We start from the raw sequence: 21,370 nt of genomic DNA, 5'->3' as shown, positions 1-21,370 counted from the left end.
GTTCAGTTGCTCAGCTGTGTCTGACTCTTCGTGACCCATGGACCGCAGCAAGCCAGGCTGCCCTGTCCTTCTCTGTCTCCCAGAGTTTGCTCAGTTTCATGTCCACTGAGTCGGTGCTGCCATCCAACCATCTCATTCTCTCTTGCCCCCTTCTCCTCCTGCCTCCAATCTTTCCCAGCATGAGGATCTTTTCCATTGACAGCTCTTCACATCAGGTGGCCAAAGAATTGTCGCTTCAGGTTCAGAATCAGTCCTTCCAGTGAATATTCAGGGTTGATCTCCTTTAAGACTGACTGGTTTGATTTCCTTGCAGTCCAAGGGACTCTCAAGAGTCTTCTCCAACACCAGAGTCTGAAAGCACCAATTCTTCAGCGCTCAGCCTTTTTTATGATCCAACTCTCACATCCGTTATTGAGCCTTCTTATTCAAGAAAAATTCCTTTGTCCCACCCCGTATGTACTGATTCAAAATCTCCTGAGTTTAGACTCTTGAGTTGTATTTTTCTAGACTCTCCAAGTGACTGTGATGCACATTCATTTTTGGAAACTCTAAGATCTTATCCAATTATAAGATTCAGTGATTATAACACTAATCAGAATCCAATTTGCTTTTCCAAGAGAATAGCTTCAAAAGTATTTTCTGCAATGGCAACATCATTAAACTCAACATAAAGTCTTTGGAGTGGTTCATGTCAAATGAGGAAAAAAAAAAAAAACACTCGTCTGAATGTATAAATTCTGACAAGTTTGTGAAAATAGTCACAACACATTAGAGGCATGCCTTACACATATTTCTTCCAACACATATCTAGTGGAGTTTTCTTTAGGTTCACACATGATGTTAACAGGTTGCACATGAAGAGTTCAAGAATATATTTGACATAAAAATAGTGGTGAATCTTATCATATAGAAGGCATTTAGTAATTAGTGTGCTAATTACGTTTATACAAAAACAGTTAAGATTCCGTAAAACAGCATGGGGTAACAAAAAGAAGGGAGTCCAGTGAAAGCCCTCATTCTTGTTTAGTCTCAAAGTCGCAGCCAGCTCTTTGCGAGTCCATGGACTATAGCCTTCTAGGTCCTCTGTCCATGGGGTTACTGAGGCAAGAATATTGGAGTGTGTTCCTGCTTCCTTCTCCAAGAGATCATCCCAACCCAAGGATTGAACCTGCCTCTCCCTCATTGGCAGGTGGAGTCTACCACTGAGCCATCAGGGAAATATATATGTACAATGATTCTCTTTAGCTAATGAAGGGATTCCTGCCTCATGTACCACATAATATCTTTCCTCTATAAGTAAATTACTATGGTCATTTAGTAGCTCAGGACCTAGCAGGGGAAATAGACTCCTAGAGAATTAACTACAGCACACCATATTTTTCACTGTCATATCACTATTATAAACTGTTATGGAAGAATAATGATAGGAATGATTGGTCCCTATTTTCTTGTTGTAAAATAGTTTCTATGAGGAGCAAATTTGTAAATATGAACCTAAACCCTATGGTATACTAAAGTCTCAGAAGCTGAAATCCTACATATAAGCAGCATATGTGAACCTGGGCGCCTAGACTATGGATACAGGCATATTCATTAGCGGGCATCCCTGGTGGCTCAGGTGGTAAAGAATCTGCCTTCAGTGCAAGAGACCCCGGTTTGATCTCTGGGTCGGAAGATCTCTGGAGAAGGGAATGGCAACCCACTCCAGTATTCCTGCCTGGAGAATCCCATGGACAGAGGAGCTTGGTGGGCTGTGTCCATGGGGTCATAAGGAGTCAGACACGACTGAGTGACTAACACACATATTCATCAGCAATGAGATATGCATTTACTTATAATTCTATACACTATATAAAATAACTGTCATATTTGCTCTGGGCTATCCACATACACAGTTTTTAAAGTCAAAAGCACAGGTGTTTTAAATAAGCATATATTTTCCCACAGAAACTATTTTGTAAAGTGTTCTGGGGAATCCTAAGCTAACTCATAAGTTCTATTAAGCCCATAATGGATCTTATTATAAATTAATAGTACTATTTAAAACCTAAGATCTTGAAGAAAGAGACTGGCAAGTCAGAAATAAGGGAAAGGAAAAAGAATGTTTCCATTCCTTTTTACAACAGAGCTGCCCTTTAACATATTTTGAAAGAACCACACACTTCTTTGTCACTATCAAGGAGAAAGAAATTTTCCTCTGCCCTTCTATGTTCTTCTGGCTGGTCTAGGAATTAAATTGACATGAGACATTAAGAAGAGAAATCGAAGAGCTTAATAACCTGTAGACAGGGGAGAGACTCAGGAAAAATGAGGAACTCACCAAAATGGCCAAAGCCCTTACCTTAAATACCATCCTCAGTTAAAGACAAAAGAAGATGTTATGGGTGGCAACAGTCAGCTAGCAGAGAAAAAGCACAGTAATAAGGGGAACAAAAGTCATTATGCAGATTTAAGTCTTTGCCTTCTCCACCAATCAGAATTACTAGAGATTTGTTCATCCTCCTCTTCTATACAGTGAGGGAGATCCCCTTACAAAGAGAGCTTTCCCTTATGAATGCAGATGTTTCTGACAAAAAGGCATCTCCTCCTATTTGGTTTTCAGAGTTTTTCCTTGGTCTGCTGTTTCTTGGAAAATAACCAGCTTAAAATAATTAATATGTCAAAGAGACATATTTTGGGGTAGCAAATTCTGCTACATTACATACTGTTATTGCTGCCTCCCTTAGCTCCGATTAACCACTGACATTCAAAGTCACTTAATACAACACCCTTGACTACGAAATATAGGAAGTTACACCTGTATCAGTTAGGATTTGGTCTGGCTGCATTGTTGCTGCTGTTTAGTCACTCAGTCGTGTCTGACTCTTTTAGGACCCCATGGACTGCAGCCCGCCAGGCTCCTCTGGCCATGGGATTTCCCAGGCAAGAATACTGGAATAGGTTGCCATGTCCTTCTCCATTGGCTGCATATATCAGGGAAATAAAAGTAATTTACATAAGATAAATATGACATACATCGTCCAGAGCTAGCCAGTGGTCCCATGGTTAACAGGGACTCAGACTCCCTGTATTTTTCTCTTCCAAATCCCAAAACATGTTTTCTGACTTTAATGTTACCTCAGAGTCTAAGATAACTGCTGGAGCTCTAGCCATCACATGTATAGTCCAGTCAACAGAAGGAGAAAGCAGGGAAGGGCACAAAAGGTACTTTCCAATATGAATCACTTTCCTTTAAGGAGTTCTCTACTTATATTTTTCTGGCTAAAACTTAGTCACATGGCACCTCTGACTGCAAAGTCTGATGGCAAATGTGGCATTTTAGTTGCATCCTTTACCCCCTCGAATGAAACTGGAGATAGTTGCTGAGGAAGAAGGGGAGAATGGATATTTGCAGGCAGTTAGTCATCTCTGCTGGAGAAGGAAATGGCAGCCCACTCCAGTATTCTTGCCTGGAGAATCCCAGGGATGGAGGAGCCTGGTGGGCTGCCGTCTATGGGGTCGCACAGAGTCAGACACGACTGAAGCGACTTAGCAGCAGCAGCAGCAGCAGTAATCTCCGCTACACTGCTGAACTGTCTGACGCTCCAGATTACTTAACTCCTCTCCTGCTGCTGCTTAACCACTTCAGTCATCTCCAGCTCTGCAACCCCATGGACTGTAACCGTGCAGACTCCTCTGTCCACGGGATTCTCCGCGCAAGAATACTGGAGTGGGTTGCCATGCTCTCCTCCAGGGGATCTTCCCAAACCAGGGATCAAACCCCGGTCTCCTGAACTGAAGACAGATTCTTTACCACTGAGCCACCAGGGAAAACCAACTCCTCTCCTACTCACTCAATAAAAATATCTCAATTCTGTTTTAAAAATCTAATTGACAGGAATGATTCTTCTAGAGCAATGGTTCTCAACTCTGGCTGCACACTTAGAAGCCCTTGGAGTGCCTTTTAAAAATCTTGATGCCCAGGCCAGTGACATCAGAAACTCTGGCAGTGAAACCTAAGCCACAGTATTCTTAAAAAGTACCTAAGTGATTACAGTGTGTAGTCAAGTTTGAGAATCACTGTCGTAAAGACATTTTAAAAGAAGGCACATAACCCAAACATTGCCAAATTGTTGTGCTTTTTTGCAGCAGAGTCAAAGACAGCATAGATGGTTCCAATGTTGGTCATCCTCGATGCCTTTACCTTTCACATACCCTCTCATCCATGTAAACAGTCTGTGTCATTTCAAATAACTCTCAAATCCCTCTACACCTTTATCTCATCCAAAGTCCACACAGCAATCCAAAGAATGTTTAAAACACACACATACAAATCTGACCACCTCATTCCTCCACTCTGAATAGATCCCTCCAATGACTTCCCCTTGATCTAAGACTCTTTGCCCTCCAAGATCCCCTCCTGCCTATGTCCCAGGCTTATCTTAGGCCACTCATCACATTACTGTGTGTGACCTCCTCCCATGATCCCAAGCTCTTTCCGTACAGTTGATTTGTGTTTGCCAAACCAACCAAATCCACAAAGGAAGCCAAACCACAAAGCTTGCATTCACTCATTCCTGCTGAAGGAGGCTTTACTACCCACAGATGGAGTCAAGATCCTTGCTGTGTGTCAACATGGCCCTTATCCCACCTGTGAGTTTTTAAAAGTGCCCCCCTTCCCCACCACATTTGTTTAAGTGCAGGGAATACGTTATCATTTTGTTTTCAGAACCCAGAACAGCTCCTGTCACAGAGTATGCATTTCATAATCCAAAGATAAATATTTGATGACTGAATATCTGAGGAAAGGAGCAGTATGGGATACTGAAGTTAAAAGGGTCGACTGGAGACCAGCTGAAAGAGCCACAAGCACCTGCTTGTACCTTAGGCACAGTGACCCAGATCCATATTTCTTCCCTCGTCTTGAATGTGTGTCTGTGTCTCTGCAGGTTGTGACTTGATCCCAGTGCAGTATCTCCGCTGGGGTGACCCCGAGCCCATCGCAGCCGTGGTGTTTGCCTGCCTGGGCCTGCTGGCCACCCTGTTTGTCACCGCGATCTTCATCATCTACCGAGATACGCCGGTAGTCAAATCCTCCAGCAGGGAACTCTGCTACATTATCCTCGCTGGCATCTGCCTGGGCTACTTGTGTACCTTCTGCCTCATTGCGAAGCCCAAACAGATTTACTGCTACCTGCAAAGAATAGGCATTGGTCTCTCCCCAGCCATGAGCTACTCGGCTCTGGTCACCAAGACCAATCGGATTGCGAGGATCCTGGCAGGCAGCAAGAAGAAGATCTGCACCAAAAAGCCCCGATTCATGAGTGCCTGCGCCCAGCTGGTGATTGCGTTCATCCTCATATGCATTCAGCTGGGCATCATCGTCGCCCTGTTTATCATGGAGCCTCCGGATATAATGCACGACTACCCGAGCATCCGAGAGGTCTACCTGATCTGTAACACCACCAACCTGGGGGTCGTCACCCCTCTCGGATACAACGGACTGCTGATCCTGAGCTGCACCTTCTACGCCTTTAAGACCAGAAACGTCCCGGCGAACTTCAACGAGGCCAAGTACATCGCCTTCACGATGTACACCACCTGCATCATTTGGCTGGCCTTTGTGCCCATCTACTTCGGCAGCAACTACAAGATCATCACCATGTGCTTCTCCGTCAGCCTCAGCGCCACGGTGGCGCTTGGCTGCATGTTCGTGCCCAAGGTCTACATCATCCTGGCCAAGCCCGAGAGAAACGTGCGCAGCGCCTTCACCACGTCCACCGTGGTGCGCATGCACGTGGGCGACGGCAAGTCCTCCTCGGCGGCCAGCAGGTCCAGCAGCCTGGTCAACCTGTGGAAGAGGAGGGGCTCCTCTGGGGAAACCCTAAGGTAAAACCCGTGGGGGGCGGGGGTGGGGGGCCTGGCACCTGTGGCCGAAGCAGTGGCCTTTGCTTCCTGGGGCTTTTACATGGGAAATAGCTGAGGAACTAAAACTAGGGGAGGCGGGGTGCTGCTTAAGGGTTTTGGACATCCGCCTTGAATGGTTTTCCTGGAAGGAATTGGATACAGACCTATAAATGGATATGGGACCTGGTGACTTAGCCTAAGCCTAGAATCTTAAAAGTTGAGATAAAGAAAAAAAAGCAAAGACTTAGGGCAAAGGGAGGTGATGTCAGAAGGACTGGGAGGGCACAGCTAAGTCAGTAAGGCAAGGTAAGGTGTCTGGGTCCTGAGGGGGACAGAGATCCACTGTGGACTAAATTCTGATTCACTGGAATGGAGCAGAAAAGAGTGTGTAGAGAGCAGAACACCAAGAGCCTTACACGTCTGCACTTACATGGGTCTCACTCTTTCTCGAGTCCAGACGAACCCTTCACTGCCTGTCCCGTGAGATGCCAGAATGTAGAACTGGTCTTTTTATTCTTAAGGGGAAACTTGAACTCCTGGGACATGTCTAAGGAGCTGAAAGGGGCAGAAGAACAGAGTAGCTTTGCATATAATCAGCCTTAACAAGCAGCCAGTTCCCCACGCTCCCTGCTGTCCCAGCCCACCTGCCAAGGTCAGTGTCCCAGGTAACAGTTATTGGCCAACCGCCATCGGAAAAGAATCTGAAGCCAACAGCCAAGGCTGCCCACCCTGTCCCCCCAATATGAGGGACTAAAGCACTTCAAAAGGCAATGAGATCATCTTAGTGGCTTGAGAACTATTTTAGAGGGGTCAAAAAGGCTACATAGGCTGTTACTGGGAATATCATTTAAGAATACATCTCAAAAGAACCAGTCAGAATATCATCTGCTAACTCTTACAGAGATTTGAGAATTTTCCGAAAATCTAGATAGACAAGTGGGAGAGAAATACTTTTCAAACGGAAGATAAATAGCTAAACACGAATCCTTGAACAATTCTCTTACCCCATCATTTAGCCAGCATGAAAAGTCCTACTTTCCAGTCAGCCCTAATTCATCAAAGCCTGAATGACGGGTGATGGTAAAGGTACTGTGTCTGCTGAGGACTAAAACAGATTTCACAAAATGCTTGGAGTTTATCCACACGGCCCAACTCATTTGCATTGTTAGCTTGCCTCCTTGCCTCTTTCAATTCTCTTATGATTCCTGTATGCCTCTCATCTCTTTCCATGTATACCGTGAAAGATATTCAACTAACTTGTAAGCCTTGGTAAAAATAACCTCTTCTACTTCAATAAATCCTGGAAATGCCATGGTCTATACACAGAAGACCTTCCATATATCTAACTGCAGGCATACGTTCTGTCTACCTTCCTGACTCCTCTCAAACATTCTTGTTCTGCAACTCTGCATGATAAGCCTTTTGTCTTAGAAAATTTATTTTTCCAAGGTTTCATTTTATCAGCCTTTCTTTAAACTCTCTCTTCAAATATAATCTCCCAGGGCATCCTGATAGATGAAAGAAACGGGTTGCTGCAGGGACAGTTGTGAGTCTGTACCTAAGGACTCCCAAACTCACCGGGGCAGGCTCCTTAGAGAGAGGGTGCAGCAATGGTGAAGAGCACTGACCTTGAAGCCAGCTTGCCCTGAGTTTGAACACGAGCACTGCCATTTCTTCTCTCTGAGCCTTAGTTTCTTCCTCTGCCATATGGAGATCCTATCACCGACCTCACAGGATTGTCAAGAGTGAAAGAAATAGCGTGTGCAAAGGCCAGGCAGGCAGTGGACACGCTACCGGGAGTAGCAGAGTGCAGAGTTGGGCAGCATGGAACTGAAGGGCAGCGGCATCACTGACCAGCCGTGTAACCAACCGCAGGAGAGTCACGTGAGCTTGTGGTGCCTCGACTTCCGCCTCTGATGAATGAGACACATATGACATATCGTGGTTGTAAGACTAAATGAGTGAATATACGTAAGTGCTGGCCACACAGTAAGTACCAGGGACAGAGGAGCCTGCTGGGCTACAGTCCATGGGGGTCACAAAGAGTCAGACACGACTTAGTGACTAAGTCACAACAGCAAGCACTACTGAAGTGTTTGCTATTATTATTCAATTCGGTCGCTCAGTCCTGTCTGACTCTTTGTGACCCCATGGACTGCAGCACACCAGGCTTCCCTGTCCATCAGCAACTCCCAGACCTTACTCAAACTCATGTCCATCAAGTTGGTGATGTCATCCAACCATCTCATCCTCTGTCGTCCCCTTCTCCTCCCACCTTCAATCTTTTCCAGCATTAGGGTCTTTTCCAATGAGTCAGTTCTTCCCATCAGGTGGCCAAAGTATTAGAGTTTCAGCTTCAGCATCAGTCCTTCCAATGATTTCCTAAAGGACTGATCTCCTTGCAGTCCAAGGGACTCTCAAGAGTCTTCTCCAACACCACAGTTCAAAAGCATCAATTCTTCGGTGCTCAGCTTTCTTTATGGCCCAACTCTCACATCCATACATGACTACTAGAAAAACCATAGCTTTGACTAGACAGACCTTTGTTGGCAAAGTAATGTCTCTGCTTTTTAAAATGCTGTCTAGGTTGGTTATAGCTTTTCTTCCAAGGAGCAACCATTTTTTAATTTCATGGGTGCAATCACCATCCGCAGTGATTTTGGAGCCCCAAAAATAAAGTCCCTCACTGTTTCCACTGTTTCCCCATCTATTTGCCATGAAGTGATGGGACCAGACGCAATGATCTTAATTTTCTGAATGTTGAGTTTTAAGCTAGCTTTTTCACTCTCCTCTTTCACTTTCATCCAGAGGCTCTTGAGTTCTTCTTCGTTTTCTGCCATAAGAGTGCTGTCATATATGTATCTGAGGTTATTGATATTTCTCCCAGCAATCTCTATTCCAGCTTGTGCTTCATCCAGCCCAGCATTTCACAGGATATATTTTGCATATAAGTTAAATAAGCAGCATGACAAAATACAGCCTTGATGTACTCCTTTCCCAATTTGGAACCAGTCTGTTGATCCATGTCTGGTTATAACTGTTACTTCTTGACCTGCATACAGATTTCTCAGGAGGCAGGTCACATGGTCTGGTATTCCCATCTCTTGAAGCATTTTCCACAGTCTGTTGTGATCCACACAGTCAAAGGCTTTGGCATAATCAGTAAAGCAGAAGTAGATGTTTTTTTGGAACTCTTTTGCTTTTTCTATGAATCCAGCGGATGTTGGCAATTTGTTCTCTGGTTCCTCTGCCTTTTCTAAATCCAGCTTGAACATCTGGAAGTTCTTGATTCATATACTGTTGAAGACTGGCTTGGAGAATTTTGAGCATTACTTTAATGGCATATACTAACTTAACAACTTTTTCCACACCTGAAGTGTCTGTGTCGGGTATGCGATAAGGACAATCTTAATAACAAAGAGAGCATCATAAAAGGCAGGACAGACCTATAGACATATTGATTATATAGCCTGGGCCTGCTCCAGCCAGTATCTCTGTTTTCACCTTGTCCGGCTGCATGCCCGACTAAAGAGCACAGCCTTTGCAGGGTAAGCTTGGGAGTGGAGGCCTTGTCTACCTTGTTCATCACTGTGCCTCCAGTGCCTAGAAGTACTGAGAAGGGTGCTTGACACATAGAAGACACTCAGTAATCATTCCTTGGTATGTCTGTTGAATGAATGGATTGGAGAAGGTAGTAAAGTGGTAGTTATTTTTGGCTTGTCTTCAAGTGTGCACACTACTGCCCCCTAGTGGATCTAACTTTCATAAGCTCAACCCTGCACTGATCTGTATTACAAGTGTGCTCACTTCTAGGGTCATCAGTTTCTGCTCAAGACTGGGATCATTAATCCCATCCACAGATATCATTTTTGCTATAATTCTAACATTACTCTAGTAACATTAGATTACTGTTTTCAACTATCTCATTTCTAATGGCAACATAAGCAACAAAATTTACTGATAATGCTAATGCATGCAAGCATGCTAAATTGCTTCAGTTGTATTTGACTCTTGCGACCCCATGGATTGTAGCCCGCCAGGCTCCTCTGTCCATGGGATTTTGCACACAAGAATACTGGAGTGGGTTTCCATGCCCTCCTCAAGAGGATCTTCCCCACCCAAGGATCAAACCCACGTCTCTTTCTTCTCCTGCACTGGCAGGCAGGTTCTTTACCATGGTGCCGCCTGAGAAGTCCATACAAAATAGGAGTTCTCAAGATTTGGGGCAGTATTTTAACTTGTTTCCCCTATGGAGTCATGTAGTTATTAATGATTAGATTTTGCAGTCAGTACATCTGGGTTTTAGTATATCAAAGAAGTTACAGAGGGAACTTTGGCTAGTGTTGATTTTTCTGTATGCAGTCTTGGCAAATGCTGGTCTGTCTATGTGATTATAGCTAAGATAGGCTACACTCTGATTATACAGAAACTTCTTTCTGTCACTAACCAAGATATTCAGAGTGGAACCTGCTTTTGACATAAAGAAGACGAAAGGTCAGAGGAAGCTAGCATACCCTTGTATCACATATATTCCACAGCAGCTCCCCATTTTGAAGCTATAATTCTAAGAAATAAATTAGATCCAAATTAAAATTCTTCTTATAGGGCTTCCCTGGTGGCTCAGTGGTAAAGCATCCACCTACTAATGCAGAGACATGGGTTCCATCCCTGGGTTGGGAAGATCCCCTGGAGAAGGGAATGGCTACCCACTCCAGTATTCTTGCCTGGGAAATCTGATGGACAGAGGAGACTGGTGGGCTACAGTCCATGGGGTCACAAAGAGTTGGACATGACTTAGCAACTAAACATCAACAAAAATTCCTCTGTACCTCCCATGAGCCCTCGAACTAAGTATTCCTTCTCTGTGGTCCAAAATCAATAGTTCAGAACACTGTAGACATAACTGCTTATGTATGGATTTCTGTCTCCTTTTATAGTTTTCTAGAGGCCAAGGTGTATCACCTTACCTGTCACACTGGGGCTTAATTATAGGCAAACAAGTGGACTTGGGTGCTCCAAATATTTTCACATTTTAGTCTGAATTACCTTCATTAGTTGCGCTTCTCAGGTTTGCATCCTGTAATACGCCAATGAGCCCACTACTGGGATCTAGAGTGAGCTTAACAGTGTAACCTAAGTCTGTGGATGTCAGTCTCTGGGGAGAAGCTGCCATGATAGGCCTGCCTGGCTCTGCTCCCCTCCATCCGGTGTGTGGAGAGGCAGGCTGCCGTAAACCCGCACTGGCTGCCGTAAACCCGCACTGGCTGCCGTAAACCCACACAGGCAGCCGTAAATCTGCACTGGGTGTGGGCCCTGTCTCTGAAAAGGCTTATGCATGTCTCTTCCACATCTCATGGCAGACGGTAAGGGCTCCGTTTTTTTATTTTTTAAAAAAAATTTTTTAAGGGTTCCGTTTTGAAAGAGGACACTAACTGCTTAATTTTCCAGGCAAGAGTACTGGAGTGGGTTGCCATTTCCTTCCCTAGGGGATCTTCCCAACCCAGGGATCGAACCCGGGTCTCCCGCACTGCAGGCAGACGCTTTACCGTCTGAGCTACCAGGGAAGTTCAACTTAAAGTGAGAAACATTAATAACTTCTGAGGTTATAGTGACTACATTTCCAAAGGTTAGTCCAGCGTCTATGTGAATTTGAACAAGGTACTTGAGTCTGCTTCCTCACCTGTGAGATGGTATTACAGTGTTGTGAGGAGTGGCCGAATTCATATGTATTAAATGCTTCCTAGGAACAAAAGGAAAGCACTCAATAGATGGTAGATAAATCTTTTAGAAGAGTGTCCAGCTGCAAGTAAACTTGCTTTTCAGAGACTTATATGGCTTGTTTGCTTTTCATTTCCACGTGTTACAAAAAGTATGAAGCTAGACTGTTCCTGGCATTCCTCCAGCACTCACCTATGCTGGAGCCAACTTCTTCAGGCCTCTTACCGATGTACGTGCAAGAGCTCCATGCATGGCACCCCTTATGAGGGAAAGCAGTATTCTTCTCAGGGTCCCCTAAGAATTGCCTTTAGGTCTTATTGGTCTAGACGATCTCATATAATAGCTACCCCTAGCTGCAAGAGCGCAGAAGGCAATGGCAACCCACTCCAGTACTCTCGCCTGGAAAATCCCATGGACGGAGGAGTCTGGTGGGCTGCAGTCCATGGGGTCGCTAAGAGTGGGACACAACTGAGCGACTTCACTTTCACTTTTCACTTTCATGTATTGGAGAAGGAAATGGCAACCCACTCTAGTGTTCTTGCCTGGAGAATCCCAGGGATGGGGGAGCCTGGTGGGCTGCTGTCTATGGGGTCACACAGAGTCAGACACAACTGAAGTGACGCAGCAGCAGCAGTAGCTGCAAGAGAGTGTAAGAAAGCATGCGTTTCATTTCGTTTTCACATCTTCTATTATGGAAACTGAAAGGGAATGAGGAGGTGTTAGGGGCTTGTTGGATACAAAGAGTAGTGTCTACCATGGATAGTGGCAGCACTTAGTAATTTAGCAGTAGTAGTAATACTCACGGGCTTCCCAGGTGGCTCAGAAGTAAAGAATCAACCTGCCAATGCAGGAGATGCAGGTTCAATCCCTGGGTGAGGAATATACCCCCTGCAGAAGAAAATGGTAACCCACTCCCGTATTTTTGCCAGGGAAATCCCATTGTCAGAGGAGCCTGGCGGGCTACATCCATGGGGTCACAAAAGTCAGACGTGACTGAGCGTGTGCGTGCACGCACTCACACACACACACACACACAGAGTAACACTAATAGAACTGTCTAGTGGTCACATAATACTTTGGCCACCTCATGTAAAGAGCTGACTCACTGGAAAAGGCCCTGATGCTGGGAAAGACTTGAGGGCAGGAGGAGAAGGGGGCAAAAGAGGATGAGATGGTTGGATGGCATCACTGACTCAATGGACATGAGTTTGAGCAAACTCCAGGAGACAGTGAAGGGCGGGGAAGCCTGGCATGATGCAATCTATGGGGTCACGAAGAGTCAGACACAACTGAGTGATTGAGCAACAACATAAAATATTTAAAGTAGAAGCAATAATTATTCCCATTTTTCAAATGAAGGATTTGAGGTCCAGAGTGGGTAGAACACTTGCCCATAGTCTCATGACTAGTTAAGTTATGGAGCAGCTTTTAACTCAGGCCTTAGCTTTTTGGCTTCAGAGCAGAGAATTTCCCAGAATATATTCTTTGGTAAGCTAGTGTCACAAACCATTCCTTGAACAAAAGTTATTTGGTCAAATAAGCTTGAAAAAACTCTATTACTGGAGATAAACACTGAGAAGCCTTGCAGTGTTTACACCAATCATTCATTTGTTAATTCTTTTCCATTTCTTCCCAAGCTTACTGAGCATAACACTACTTTTTCAAGTAACTCTCTTAACGTTCTGGAGAGTTGATACTACAAGCAGGATCCTCTTTGGAAACCATCACCATAGCCAAAGAAGAAGAAATGGTTCAGGGGGCCTGAAGAATAGTTCCTATCTTCAGTGAGAAGGAGCTAGAAAGATCCAATTCCACCTCTGATCATGGAGAGAATCACTTTTGTTCTCTGAGCACTGAAGGGAAGAAGAGAGACTAATTCTAACAGATTGAGAAGTTTCCTGAGATGTTAAATAGGCTCATCCTAGAGCACAAAAAACAAAAGTGCCTGGAATCAGTCATTCAGTTCACTGAAATAGCAAGGGGAGATTTTTATTTAAAAGAGAGTGAGTCACTACAGATTTTTTCTATATATAGAAATGTATTATTTGTGCCATCAATGTATAGAGGTCCCTGTGATTAACATTTTGGTTCTAGACCCTAATTTTCCAGCACGACATGGTGAGCGTCAAATCACTGTCAGGAAGATAATGCCATGCTTCTGTTTAGGGCCTTCACTTCAGCTGCAAATTGACAAATGAACACAAAGCAGTTCTGACCTAAATAAAGCATTGAATTTGATGAGTCTAAAGTTCTGGCCCTTCAACAGTCAGAAATGCCAGGGTCATGGGGCTGAGGCTGTGAGAAGCAGTGGGCCTTTTGTGGCTAAGTGAATGACAGAGGCCTAGAGCCCTAAATGATACATTTTCTCTGAAGGTAAAACCCTCCCCAGGGATTCTGGTCAGGTGGCAGAGACATTAGCATTGTCTCCACCTTAATTTTAGAAACTATCATTTGCCACTTCTGTTTTAATTAACTAATTAACTTTGGTCTAATTAACATTGTCGTGAAGGCCCACTTTAGGCTATTTTCTAAAGCAACTGGCTAAGCCCTTTCACATTCATCGCCCGAATTACAATCTGCCCGGAAAATTGGCTCTCTTGTGTGAATTCCAATATATCCAACTATCAGAGCTTTGAAGATTTCCAATTGCTTAGATTTCATTAAGTGGTGATTCGTCTTGATGAAGTGATTTGCATGCTGATTCTCCCTCTCTAGAATTGTCTGCCTCTTCCTTCTCTCTCTCCAGATCTTTTTTATCTTCCAAGGCCCAGGTTCCACAATGAAACCCTATGAGATTAAACTACCTCACAGACTTTCCCTCATCTGGACTCAGAACATTTAGCATGCATTCCTCATGCCTCCTTCATTTATTATTTATTCACAAGCAATTACTGAGAACTGAGGATTGCCAGGCACTGTGCTAGGTCCTGGGGATAGGAGGGTTGTTTTGTGTATGTACACAATAGTTTCACAACCTAGCTAATGAGATATTAAAAGTATCCGGATTAACATATACACAGTATATAAAACAGATAAGCAACAAGTAGCTTCTGTATAGCACAGGGAACTCTACTCACTGTTTTGTAATAACCTACAATGGAAAAGAATCTGAAAAGGAACATACACACGCATACACATATATATTTTTAAGAGGTACATGCATGTATACTAAGTTGCTCAGTTGGACTCTTTGTGACCCCATGGACTGTAGACCACCAGGCTTCTCTGTTCATGGTATTTCCCAGGCAAAGATACTAGAGTGAGTTGCCATTTCCTCCTCCAGGGGATCTTCCCAACTCAGGGATCAAACCCGCATCTGTTATGTCTCCTGCATTGGCAGGGAGATTCTTTACCACTAGCTTCACCTGAGAGCCCTGGGTGAATGTAATTCAGATGACCATTATATCTACTACTGTGGGCAAGAATCTCTTAGAAGAAATGGAGTAGCCCTCATAGTCAACAGAAGAGTCTGAAATGCAGTACTTGGGGGCAATCTCAAAAATGACAGATGAAGCTGGTGCATTTCTAAGGCAAATTATTCAACATCACAGTAATCTAAGTCTATGTCCAACCACTAATACTGAAGAAGCTGAACAGTTCTATGAAGACCTATAAGACCTTCTAGAACTAACACCAAAAAAGACATCCTTTCCATCTTAGGGGACTGGAATGCGAAAGAAGAAGTCAAGAGATATATGGAGTAGCAGGCAAGTTTTGCCTTGGAGCACAAAATGAAGCAGACAAAGGCTAACAGAATTTTGCCAAGAGACCGCACTGTTCATAGCAAACACCCTCTTCCAACAACACAAGAGACAACTATACACATGGACATCATGAGACAGTCAACACTAAAATCAGACTGATTATATTCTTTGCAGCTGAAGATTGAGAAGCTCTATACAGTCAGCAAAAACAAGACTAGGAGCTTACCGTTGCTCAGATCATGAGCTCCATATTGCAAAATTCAGACTTAAATTGAAGAAAATAGGGAAAACCACTAAGGCATTCCTGTATCATATAAATAAAATCTGCTATGATTGTACAGTAGAAGTAACAAATAGTTTCAAGGGGTTAGATCTGATAGACAAATTGCCTGAAGAACTATGGGTGGAGGTTCATAACATAGTACAGAAGGTGGTGACCAGAATCATTTGAAAGAAAAAGAAATGCAAGAAGGCAAAATGGTTGTCAGAGACGACCTTACAAATAGCTGAGAAAAGAAGAGATGCAAAAGGCAAAGAAGAAAGGGAAAGATATACCCAACTGAATGTAGAGTTCCAAAGAATAGCAAGGAGAGATAAGAAAGCCTTCTTAAGGGAATGATGCAATAGAGGAAAACAATAAAATGGGAAAGACTAGAGATACAAAGGAAATATTTCATGCAAAGATGGGGACAATGAAGGACAGAAAGCAAGGACCTAATAGAAGAAGAGATTAAGAAGAGGTGGCAAGAATACACAGAACTGTTTAAAAAAAAAAAAAAAAAAGTTCTTAATGACATGGATAACCACAATGGTGTGGTCACTCACCTAGAGTCAACATCCTGGAGTGTGAAGTCAAGTGGGCCTTAGGAAGCATTATTAAAAACAAAGCTAGTGGAAGTGATGGAATTCCAGCTGAGCTATTTTAAACCCTAAAAAAAAAAAAAGATGCTGTTAAAATGTTGCACTCAATATGCCCTCAAATGTGGAAAACTCAGCAGTGGCCACTAGACTGGAACAGGTCAGTTTTTCATTCCAATTACAAATAAGGGCAATGCCAAAGAATGTTCAGACTACCACAAAATTGCACTCATTTCACATGCTAGCAAGGTAATGCTCAAAACCCTTCAAGCTAGGCTTCAATTGTGTGTGAACCAAGAACTTTCAGATGTATGAGCTGGATTTTAGAAAAGGCAGAGAAACAAGAGATCAAATTACCAACATCCCCTGGATCATATATAAAGCAAGGGAATTCCAGAATAATATCTACATCTGCTTCATTGACTACATTAAAGCCTTTGATTCTGTGGATCACAACAAACTGTGGAAAATTCTTCAAGAGATGGGAAGACCAGACCACCTTAACTGCCTCCTGAGAAACCTGTTTGCAGGTCAAGAAGCAACAGTTAGAACCAGACATGGAACAACAGACAGGTTCAAAATTGGGAAAGGAGTATGCAAAGGCTATATATTGTCACCATGCTTATTTAACTTCTATGCAGAGTACATCATGCAAAATGCCAGGCTAGAGGAATCCCAAGCTGGAATCAAGACTGCTGGGAGAAATATCAATAACCTCAGAAATGCAGATGGTACTACCCTAATGGCAAAAAAAAATGAAGAGAAACAAAAAAGACTCTTGATGAGGGTGAGGAGAGTGAAAAATCTGGCTTAAAACTCAACATTCAACAAACGAAGACCATGACATCCTGCCCCATCACTTCATGAAAACAGAAGGGGAAAAAAGGGTAACAATGGCAGATTCTATTTTCTTTGGCTTCAAAATCACTGTGGATGATGACTGGCAGCTATGAAATTAAAAGAAAAGCTCTGACAAACCTAGACAGCATATTAAAAACCAGAGATCACTTTGCTGACAAAGGTCCGTCTGTCAAAGCTATGGTTTTTCCAGTAGTCATGTATGGATGTGAGAGTTGAACTACAAAGAAAACTGAGTGCTGAAGAACTGATGCTTTCGAATCTGCAGTGTTAGAGAAGACTTCTAGAAATCCCTTTGACTTCAAGGAGATCAAACCGGTCAAATCCTAAAGGAAATCAATACTTCCTGAATATTTATTGGAAGGACTGATGATGAAGCTGAAACCCTAATACTTTGGCTACCTCATGCAAAAAGCCGACTCATTGGAAAAGACCCTGATCCTGGGAAGGCTCAGAGAAGGGGACGAGAGAGGATGAGATGGTTGGATGGCATCACCAACTCGATGGACATGAGTTTGATTAAACTCCACGAGTTGGTAACGGACAAGGAGGCCTGGTGTGCAGCAGTCCACAGAGTCACAAAAAATCGGACATGACTAAGCAACTGAACTGAATAGACTGAAGTTCAGTAAAGGGATACAGGGTACTTACTAAGAGTCTACAGGGGAACAGAGGGGCCCAAAGGTAGAAGCAGTAAATTGTACATGTTAAGAATCAGCAAAACTTTCCAAAGGAATCAATTCAAATGATAAAAATTATTTAAACATTTCAATCTCTACTTAGATGTCCTCAGGACTTCTTTACTGGCTAAGATAGGACAGAGAAGGGCTCTCTCTTCCTGGCAGGGAAGGCCCCTGCTAATATCACAACCCCTTCCCTGGCTGGCCTTGCATCTCCTCCCTCCCTGCTTGACTTTCCATACTGACCTGCTCACAAGTTTGCAGCTTTCAGGCCTCTATCAAGGTGGCTCCATTGGTATTAAGTATACCTGGCCCCACTCACCTTCAGCTCTCACTTGGCCAACTCAGACCCATTTTTAATATCATTTCTACTGGAAATTCTGCCCTGACCATCTGGGACATTACAGGGGCATTAGGTCTCTCTCTTAACAATCCAATTGAGCTTCTCCCTACACAGAATGTATCATCTTTGTTATTATTACCTGCTAACTGTGACCCCCCTTACTCACATGCATGTGTGCACGTGTACACACAATATCATGAGTTTACTAAGCACATGAGCCATGTCTTACTCATTTTCCGTGCAGTTGGCACCCAGCACAGTACCAGACACATAGTCAGTGCACAAACACACTTGTTAAATCAATGAATGAATGGCTGGATGGATGGACAGATAACAAAAAATGCTGTCTGAGATACACTGGCATTTGACAATGAAAAAAGGAGGACTAAAGATAGTGGATAATTGCATTTACTGAGCAAGTGCTATGGGCCAGGTATTGCTCTAAGCCCCTTACAAGTAGTAACTCTTTTAATCCTTACAGATGAGGAAACTGAGGCAAGCAGAGGTGAATTTATCTGCTCGTATCCACACAGACTAAATAGAAAAGGCAGGATTAGGAGAAAAGCAGGCTAGTTTCAGAGTCTATGCGTGTTAACTACTAAACGGATATTCCCCATTCCAGTTCTTATACACTGTGGCCTGAACTTGGGAAAAACAAGACCGCATGGGCGTGGAGAAGGACTCTCCTCCAAGGAGCTTCCCTGAGAACTGCTCTCTGGTTCTTTTCTGTACTGTATTTTCTGGGTATGGTCATACCTTCAGCTGAGCCTGAAATGATTTACTTTTATGCTGCATATGAATAATGTACACAGAGGCCTGTGAGATAAAATCTGAACTTTAAGGGCTGCCTGAAATCTCGATGAGTGGTGATGTTGAAATATCTGTATAGATTCTGCTTGTGAGGGAAAAAAAATCTGGCTGACCCATTTTTACTACTTATTATGCTTATTAATAATATCATTTTATTATAACTAGGAATTACGAGGATTTATACCACTTTCATGTGTAATAATAGTTCTCCTTCCTCTCCTCCTTTCTCCCCCCTACCCTCCTTTTGCTCTGTCTAATCTCATATAAGGGCTTCCTGGGTGGCTCAGTGTAAAGCATCCACCTCCCAATGCAGGAAACGCAGGAGATGTGGGTTCAATCCCTGGGTCAGGAAGATCCCTTGGAGAAGGGGATAGCAACCCACTCCAGAATTCTTGCCTGGGAAATCCCATGGACAGAGGAGCCTGGAGGGCTACAGGCCCTGGGGTTGCAGAGAGTCAGCCACGACTGAGCATGCACACACACAATCTCATATAAAATCTCATGAAACAGGCAAGGAATCCTGATGTTTCCCAGCTTGGTCCAGTTCAGTTTAATTCCAACCAGTGTTTTTAAAGTAATCCCTTAATATCAGGCACATTGCTGAGTTCTAACTAGGAGTATAAAGATAAATAAGACACAAACTGGCCTTAGGATCAGCTCACAGAGTAGTGGGGAAAACCAACCCATACACAAATCATTAATTTTTATAGTATATGAATAAGGGGCCTCCCTGCTGACTCAGATGGTAAAGACTCTGTCTGCAATGTGGGAGACCAGGGTTTGATCTCTGGGTTGGGAAGATCCCCTGGAGAAGGAAATGGCTACCCACTCCAGTATTCTTGCCTGGGAAATCTCCTGGACAGAGGAGCCCGGTGGGCTATAGTCCATGGGGTCGCAAAGAGTCAGACACGACTTCACTTTCACTTTCATGAAGGAATAAAGGAAAGAATGCACACAGAAGCAGAGGTCACTCAGGGCACTCTGCCCAATCTGAAGGTCTCGGGAAGGCTTCCTAGGACGGTGATGCTGGGTTGAATCCCGACGGATGGAAGATGACACAAGTCAGGTGAAAACCAAGGGGTACGCTGTTCTGAGCGAGAGTATGATTGAGAGCCCAGAGGTTTGAGCCGAGCGGTGCATGCAGGGACTCGGAGGGTGTGAAATGTGGGCCAGCGCTTTACAGGAGTGGGCTGGAGAGGTGGACGGGGAAGAGGTGTAGCCGGAGGAACTCCCTACCAACCACCTCCCTGCTCTCTCGATTTCCTTCCAATAACCTCTTTAACACCCACTTCATTTCTTCTTATCACTGTGTTTACTGACCTGTTTTATTTTGGTTGCGCTGGGTCTTGGTTGCCATGCATGGCCTTTCTCTAGCTGCCGCACGTGGGGGCCACTCTCTAGCTGCGGCACACAGTCTTCTCACTGTAGTGGGTTCTCTTCTTGTGGGCCGTGGGCTCTAGGGTGCGGGCTCAGTAGTTGGGGTGCCAGGCTTAGTTACCCCACAGCAGTAGGATCTTTCCAGACCGGGGATCAAACCCATGTTCCCTGTGCTGGTAACCAGGGAAGTACCTAACACCCACCTAAGATGTCTGATTTCCTCATACTTGCAGCCACCTTCCAACATCAGCTGGACGCCTCCCCACCCTTTCTGCCTGCTAGACAACAGACAGATTCATTTGTGCTTCTACAATACTGATTACTGGTGATCTCAGTTCAGTTCAGTCGCTCAGTCGTGGCCGACTCTTTGTGACCCGAAGGACTGCAGTACCCTAGGCCTCCCTGTCCTTCACCATCTCCTGGAGCCTGCTCAAACTCATGTCCATTGGGTCAGTGATGCCATCCAACCATCTCATCCTCTGTCGTCCCCTTCTCCCCCCGCCTTCAGTCTTTCCTAGCATCGGGGTCTTTTCCAATGAGTCAGCTCTTTGCATCAGGTGGCCAAAGTATTAGAGTTTCAGCTTCAGCGTCAGTCCTTCCAATGAATATTCAGGACTGATTTCCTGCTTCATCCTTTAGGTAGCAAACACTTACTGTGCAACTACTTTGCTACAGACACTGTGCCAGGCACTTTGACATACATTGTCTCATTAGGTCTTCACACAATATTATATAATAGAAAGCATTATCCCCACCCACGGGTAAGAAAACATAGTAAACAGAGATGTGTACAGATGAAGCTACTTTAATTTAGTGCATATTTAATAAGTAGTAAGTTTTGGATTCAAACCCAAGTCCATAGATATTTTTTCATTCTAATATGAATTAAACATTCATTTTCTCAACCATGTAGCCCATGTTATTGTTGTTGTTCATAAATAAGGGCACCATGAACATATTTCTGTCACATACAATATTCATATTTTGATTCTGATTTTACACCCAGGAAAATGACCCCAAAGGTGACCTTTTTTGATACAGAGACAGATCAGTTGAGGTGACGTCATGCAACGAGGTAGCCTTTGGTGCCACTTACGTTCTGACTTGGCAGAAGCAGTGTGGTGTGGGGAAGTGAG

At 43.9% G+C, this 21,370-nt stretch overlaps 1 protein-coding gene and 1 pseudogene across 2 annotated transcripts in view; one reads left to right on the top strand and one right to left on the bottom strand.

Moving 5' to 3' along the window:
- The window catches only part of GRM5 (glutamate metabotropic receptor 5), a 583,230-nt gene that overhangs the window by 505,508 nt on the left and 56,352 nt on the right, over positions 1-21,370 (top strand). For both annotated transcript variants that reach the window (XM_061120398.1, XM_061120390.1), the window contains exon 7: positions 4,929-5,868. In XM_061120398.1, coding sequence (XP_060976381.1) covers positions 4,929-5,868 — 940 coding nt within the window. The remainder of the gene's footprint in view (positions 1-4,928; positions 5,869-21,370) is intronic.
- Positions 1-21,370, bottom strand: part of LOC133040554 (polyglutamylase complex subunit TTLL1-like) — a 201,340-nt pseudogene that overhangs the window by 123,903 nt on the left and 56,067 nt on the right.

Source organism: Dama dama, chromosome 2 (genome assembly GCF_033118175.1).
Source record: "Dama dama isolate Ldn47 chromosome 2, ASM3311817v1, whole genome shotgun sequence".
Taxonomy (NCBI): Eukaryota; Metazoa; Chordata; class Mammalia; order Artiodactyla; family Cervidae; genus Dama; species Dama dama.
This window is presented reverse-complemented; position numbering and strand designations above follow the sequence as displayed.